This window comes from Cupressus sempervirens, chromosome 10, assembly GCF_028749045.1.
Source record: "Cupressus sempervirens isolate cs-2001-9-10 chromosome 10, ASM2874904v1, whole genome shotgun sequence".
In the NCBI taxonomy this organism is placed as follows: Eukaryota; Viridiplantae; Streptophyta; class Pinopsida; order Cupressales; family Cupressaceae; genus Cupressus; species Cupressus sempervirens.
This window is the reverse complement of record NC_143127.1, coordinates 526,680,128-526,687,375: the sequence shown is the minus strand read 5'-3', so window position 1 is coordinate 526,687,375 and position 7,248 is coordinate 526,680,128. Positions and strand designations below refer to the sequence as shown.

Genomic DNA, 7,248 nt, shown 5'->3' with positions numbered 1-7,248 from the left:
GAGTCCTATTTGTGGCGGGAAAAGAAATATGAGAGTAATTGATAAGAGGAAGTACATATGAGTCAATTATAAAAAAAAATTAGAATTAGTGAAATTTTAAAAGCATTCAAAAGTAACTTGACAAACTTGAAATTTTCTTGAGTATTTGTTGTGTGTGAACATCACCTTTGAATCTGACAAATGTCAACCTATACAAAAGCTGAGATTGTCTGCAAGAAGTAGCTGTGATAGGTCAAAGTTGATTGTGAATACTGCAGAAATGGTGGATGCCAGAAAAATGAAAAGAAAATGATCACTATTTAAAGACCCAATATGCAGCCCAAAAGAGTCTAAACGCAAACCTACCAAATCATGGATCGGTTGGATAGCTGCATGCCACATCTTGTAAAAAAACCAAGACAATCTCCAAATTCAACATTAATGATGATGGATTCAGGTAAAAGTAAATCTGCTTCAAATCATTCCAATCTCATAACTCCAGTGAACAAGTTGATTTCATAGAAGAGTTAATGCTGATATCCATCAAACAGTAAATTAGAGAGTAAGTGGAAGACTTAATGCGTATGCCTCTGATAGTAGAGTTAATGCTGATATCTATCAAATCATAGATTTGATACTAAACGGAAAAGTTGATGTGTATGCCTCTTCAAGATTTAACATTAACGATGATGGATTCAGGTAAAAGTAAATCTACTTTAAATCATTCCAATCTAACAACTCCGGTGAACAAGCTGATTTCATAGAAGAGCTAATGTTGATATCCATCAAACTGTAGATTGGAGAGTAAATGGAAGAGTTAATGTGTATGCCTCTAACAGTAGAGTTAATGCTGATATCTATCAAATCATAGATTTGAGACTAAATGAAAGAGTTAATACATATTCCTCTTCAAGATTTATCATTAATGATGATGGATTCAGGTATAAGTAGATCTGCTTCAAATCATTCCAATCTAACAACTCCAGTGAACAAGCTGATTTCATAGAAGAGTTAATGCCGATATCCATCAAACACTCTAAAATATGGTCGGCAAATGGTTTTCTGATTGTTGCATTGGGTCAGTAAATGGTATTCTGATAGTTGTTTTAAGGTGTGAGACAATTTCCAATTGCAAGCAACCTCAAAGAAAAAGTCTATCCGATAATAACACAAGCTCCTTTTATGGAAAATAAGCTCATTTTCCAGTTTTCCACGGCAATGTAACAAGTTCATCGAAAAAAAAATGCTAGTTCCCAATTTTCCTCGGCACTCTTTTCCCTCTTTTCGTGTTAGCACGGTCTCCTTATCACTAGAAAAGCCAAATATTGAACTGTTACCCAGTTTTATTCATTGTGATTCGTCATTTATTTAAAACAAACTCATGACTGGTCAAAGAGCTAAAATGCAGGACAAATTACGCTTTGATCGCCTCCAACACCTTTTTCCAAGTAGGGCGAGAGGAAATGCGTTCCCACCATGCTTTCACATTCTTGCAAGATGTAATGGGATCTCCCTTGCCGGCCACATTCACCAGAGAATTTAAGAAGGAAAGATGTGAAAAATCTGCAACGCTGAAGAAATCCCTGGCCAGAAACTCACTCTTGGACAGCCTCTCTTCGCAAACATCCAACACTTTGCCCAGCTTTTCCACGTCTGTGTCCAGGACTGCCTGATCCGTCTTTCCCCCAAACTTGGGACCATACACGATCTGCACAAGAATGGCGGTGCAGGGCGGAGTGAATGTTTAAGATTCCACTTGAAACCATTACTCCACGAATGCCCTCGCACAAGGTTTTCCCCATCAGATTGCTGCCCTGCTCTGAATATTACTCCGCCAAGTATTTTATGATTGCTCTCGACTCTGCTCCAAAAATAAACAAAATGAGACCCTAAAACTGCATTAAATTTTGATGAAACAGCTGAACGGACTTGAATTTGTATCTATTTTATGATGGCACTCGATTCTGCCCCAAAAGTAAGCAAAATGAATCCCTCAAAATTTGATGATACACCTGAAAAGAGTTAAATCCTTATGTACATTTCTACTCTGTTCAACAAATTGACGAAATGAAATCTTTAAAATGTTTTAAAATTTGACGAAATCGTTGAACAGACTCAAATTTCTCTTTACTGTATCTTGATTCGATAATGTAGAAATTTAATCAAACTAATTGATATTTCATTGCAAAAGAGCCAAAAATTATGATAACTCTGACTCTACTCCACAAATAAACAAAAGCAAACCCCAAAATGGCTTTAAAATTTGACAAAACACTGTTAAATTTGTATGTATTTATGAATCAATCCCTAAGATGGCTTTAAAATTTGATGAAACAGTTCAAAGGAGTTGAATTTGCAAGTATTGATGACGAATGTTGACTTTGCTCCACAAATAAACAAATAGAATCCCTAAAACTGCTTTAAAATATGATGAAACAATTGAACAGAATTCAATTTATGATAGATGTCAGCTCTATTCCACAAATGAACAAAATAAACTCCTAAATCTCCTCTAATACTTGAAGAAATTGTTGAAAAGAGTTGAATTTGCAGGTATTTATGATGAAACTCGACTTGACTCCACAAATAAACAAAATAAAACCTAAAACTGTTTTAAAATCTGATAAAACAGTTAAACAAAGTTAAATTTGAGCTAATTGCAGACTCTACTCCACGAATAAACAAAGTTCAACCCTAAAACTGCTTTGAACAAACTTTCCGGCTCTGACAACTGAACAAACAAAACAAAAATGAGTTTAAAAGATAAACTATGATTGCAAAAAATACATTTTTTTCATGGCTTATTTGCAGAGTCACTCAACATAATCCCCTGAGAAAACCCACTCTATTTCGTAAATGTTTCCACAACATCACATGAACATATAAATTGCGGCCAAAAATACATTTTTCCTAGTTTCAAGTCTAAAACCAAGTAAGAAGAGCTGAAATATGAATAGAAAGTGATCAGTATATAAAGATTCACTATGCAGCGAAAATGGTTATCTAAACGCAAAGGTGTCAAATCATGGATCGATTCATTAGGATCACATATAGTTGTCACTACTACTTGTCATGACTACTTCTCTTATAATTCGAATTGAATATGATAACAAGTTCATGACTACTTCTGTTGTCACTACTTGTTATGACAACTACTCTTAGAATTCAAATTGAATACACCAACGAGACATAAAAAGAACAATGTGCTGGCATAAACATACACATTGTAATTTTTGCGTGAGACAGCTGACTCTGCATGAGACAATATTTTGGAGTGTTCGCTCTATAGGAGAAGCCTATCGGCTTTAAAATAATGAGAAATAGGGTCATGATGAAGCTCTTTCATATTGAAAGATTATTAATATAATGAACAAGATAAATCAGATGTGTGGAAATCAGATGACTGACATCCACCTCCTGCAAACTAGTTCAATAGCACTTGTTGCTTAGCAGCATTACTTTTTTCTCTCTGAATATGATATTTAAGAGTCCACCTTGTATTGAATTTGGAAAGTGACATTTTCTGCCTGCCATTTTTACATGATGTATTTGAAAAAAATATATAATCAATATAAATACCATAGAATGTGTAATTTGTATAAAAGACCAACCTGATATAAGCAAAAGATTTTACAGCTACAACCATAACAATTAAACAAGGATCAATTCTTCACTCTTAATGTCCTGCTGATTAAACAGCTTTCCATTTTCCTCACCTTTTGCCTTTTCCCTATTCTCCACCTCCTCCATCTTTAGATATTCTGGAAAGATTACAATGAAACATCCATATTATCATGCAACAGATAATTGACAAATCTAAAAGAAATGATTGCAACAAATGCCCAGAATTGCCAAACACTCAAAACACTACGGTCTAAATTGCTAAATAAATAAAAACAGAATTACAGAATTTTCTAGTAATTTAAAGTCAAGTTTTGTTCCTTCATTTTTTTGTTCAGCAACAAGCCTTGTCCATTCAAGATCACTGCATCAATGACACAGTCTGCATTATAATAGTGCAAGCCCACTTTCAGATTGCATCACCAATAATCGTGGCAAGAACGTTGTCCCTCTTTAACAAAAAAAGGAAATGGTTTGCTGTCTCTCACAACAATTTAGTTGTTCCAGGGAGTGTATTTAACAAACCAATTTCAATTGCCTTACTATTCACCATTGTAGCGGTGGAATAATTCTTTTTCCACCTCTTCCACATCATTTAGTGAAAAGTCTTGAATCTGAAAAATATCCTGATGCCTTGGTCTCCCAATCCAATTTCTTCTAGCTTTGAAGAAATCTCTTATTTCTGTGAGTCTCTAGAACAAATCTCTTGTTTGTGTGGGTGTGAACTGTCTCCAACATGGAACACATGTACCATTTTATTGCCATGGATCCAACTATATCCAGGAATCTTTTTAATTTGTCTCTCTTTCATCAATCTCCTTACCATTTGAGCCTCACCCCACCTGCCCACTTCTGCATAAATGTTTGAGAGAAGAACATAAGTCGCAGCATTTTTAGGATCCAAATCTAAAAGCAGATTTGCAGTAAATGCTCCTAAGCCTAGAATTTTATGTGATCTACATGCACTAAGAAAACACATCCACACAACCACCACAGGTTTAACTGGCATCTTAATGATATAGTTTAGAGTGTCCTCAAGATGACCGGCACGAGCAATAAGGTCAACCATGCACACATAATGATCAACAGTAGGTGTAATGCAACAAGAGTTAGTCATGTGATTGAAGTACGTACAGCCCTCATCCACTAAACCTGCATGGCTGCATGCAAGTAAAACACAAGCAAAGCTCACAGTGTCAGGATGTGTTCCAGACTCTTTCATTAATTCTAAGACTTCAACAGCATCCTTGAAAAACCCATTCTGTGCATATCCTGCGATCATGGCATTCCATGACATGACATCTTTTTGGGGCATTCCGTCAAACACCTCACGCGCCTTGCCTATGTTTCCACATTTTGCATACATGTCTACAAGGGCCGTTGCAACTACAATATCTGGCAAAAGAACCCCTTCCGTTATACTTTGATGGATGTCCATACCTTGTTCCAAAGCCCCCATTTTCGCACAAGCAGGAAGGATGTTGGCAAAGGTCGTAGAATTTGGCTTTACACCTGCCAATCGCAATTGCATGAAAGTTTCTAAAGCCTTGTCGGGAAATCCATTTTGTGCATACCCTGCAATCATGGCATTCCATGACATGATATCTCTTTGAGTTATTCTGGCGAACAGTGTGTGAGCCTTGTCTATCCTTCCACATTTCGCATACATGTCTACCAGGGCAGTTGCAACTACAACATCGAACCAAAAACCCCCTTCTGTTATACTTTGGTGGATGTTTATACCCTGTTCCAAAGCCCCCATTTTGGCACAGATAGGAAGAATGCTGGAAAAGGTTGTGGAATTTGGCTTTACACCTGCCAATTGCATTTGCTTGAAAGTTTCCAAGGCCTTTTCAACAAACCCATTTTGTGCATATCCCGCAATCATTGCAGTCCACGAGATAACACCTCTTTGAGGCATTTTGTGAAACAGTTCACGTGCCTTTTCTATGCTTCCACATTTTGCATACATATCTGCAAGAGCATTTCCAACTATCATATCAGAAAAAAATTCACTTTCAATTATGATTTGATGAATGGCTATACCCTGTTCCAGAGCTCCCATTTGAGCACAGGCAGCGATGATACTGACAAAGGTTGTGGAGTCTGGCTTTACACCGGCCAGTTGCATTTGTCTAAAAGTTTCCAATGCCTTTACAAAAAACAGATTTTGCGCATACCCTGCAATCATGGCATTCCACGAGACCACATTTCTATGACGCATTTTGTCAAACAGTTCACGTGCCTTGTTCATGCTTCCGCATTTCGCATACATATCTACAAGAGCAGTTGCAACTACAACATCTGACGACATTCCTCTGTTCTTTATGCTCTGATGGATGCCCATGCCCTGTTCCAGAGTTCCCATTTTGGCACAGGCTGGGAGAACGCTAGCAAATGTGAAGTGGTCGGGCTGTAAACCTGTTCGTTGCATTTGTTGGAAAAGAGTGAGTGCCTCTTGAGGACATCCATGTCTTCGGTATGCTGCAATAATGGTATTCCATGACACGCTGTCTCCTTCTTTCATGTGCTCTAACACTCTATGAGCATCAACCAGTCTCTCGCACTTCACATACAAATTGATTAGCCTGTTCTCAAAAGCTGTGGGTGTCGCAAATGCAAATCGCCTGCGAGTAGTAGACGAGTGGTCACCTTTTCCCTTGTGAAAGCGCATTCTTAAGAATGCAGGCCTGGGGATTCTGTGGCAACTGAACCTCTCCACATAATGCTGTGAGATTGAGATGATCGTTAGGTAGCAATGACATTTTATGATTGCAGTTGAAGAATGGACAATGTACATTCCACCACAATTGCGTTGCTACTGGTAAGCTCGCATTGAGCTAATTCTTTCTCTCATAGCAAGGGGAGATTGAATGTCCAGCATATAAGCCATGTTTATTGGGATTGAATATGACGGTAAACCTTACTACTAAATACATTTTTAAATAGTTGCTCAAATGGCGATGCCCTTCAAATTCCAAGCAACGAGTGAATTTAGAAATGCATAAATCTGTTTGTTTTTATGAATGGTTCATAAGGCACAACACTTGATGAAGCTTTTACAAATGGGTAGAGTGGGTTTAATCATGGAGAAAACATTGTACTTGAGTGCGTTCAAGTTAGAGTAGTTCAAGTTAGAGTAGTATTGGGAAAGGTGACCTCTCAAGGAATCTCGTGCTTCACCTCTGTGAGCATCACCTAGATTCAATGAGTGCTAAGTGTTCCATTTATTGTCATGTTAGATTCGTGTGTATTACATAGTTAAATGTTATACCCTGATAGCAATATCACAATAAAATATATGAAATTTAAAAAAATTGCTAGTTTGAATTTTTAATTGACAGTCAATATTATTCAAAAAAACATAAAATGAAAGACACAAAATAAATATCATTGAAATATCAAAAAAGATAGCCTAAAATTAAAATTTAAAATTATATTGCATCCTAAAATATAGCTTCGCAAGAGGCAAGAGGTGTAGTTTTTTTGAGAAATTCGTTAATAAGATCTCAAACTGTCACAATTCATAAAAAGAAATTTGATAATTTTAAAAGTACAAAATTAAACATCTATACTATAAAAAAATCTAGAAAAAAAAAATTAAAACAAAAAAATTATAAATTGTTATTGGTTGAAATGAAATAATTT

At 36.4% G+C, this 7,248-nt stretch overlaps 2 protein-coding genes across 3 annotated transcripts; both read right to left on the bottom strand.

The window, feature by feature from the left end:
* Window positions 1–1,302: 1,302 nt before the first annotated feature.
* Window positions 1,303–3,730, bottom strand: LOC149534963 (uncharacterized). The gene is made up of 2 exons (XM_089804898.1): window positions 3,591–3,730; window positions 1,303–1,840 (listed from the first exon to the last, which is right to left on the bottom strand). Exons 1-2 carry the CDS (start codon window positions 3,623–3,625, stop codon window positions 1,519–1,521), a joined length of 357 nt encoding a protein of 118 aa, XP_089661024.1. The 5' UTR covers window positions 3,626–3,730; the 3' UTR covers window positions 1,303–1,518.
* Window positions 3,731–3,827: 97 nt separating this feature from the next.
* On the bottom strand, window positions 3,828–6,600 carry LOC149534962 (pentatricopeptide repeat-containing protein At2g27610-like). Of its 2 annotated transcripts, XM_089804897.1 has the most exons (2): window positions 4,735–6,541; window positions 3,828–4,452 (listed from the first exon to the last, which is right to left on the bottom strand). In XM_089804897.1, coding segments are annotated over exons 1-2 (1,668 nt in total). In that variant the 5' UTR covers window positions 6,401–6,541; the 3' UTR covers window positions 3,828–4,450. The 2 variants fall into 2 exon arrangements, with proteins under 2 accessions (XP_089661023.1, XP_089661022.1); XM_089804896.1 differs by having other exon boundaries at window positions 3,828–6,600.
* Window positions 6,601–7,248: the final 648 nt, after the last annotated feature.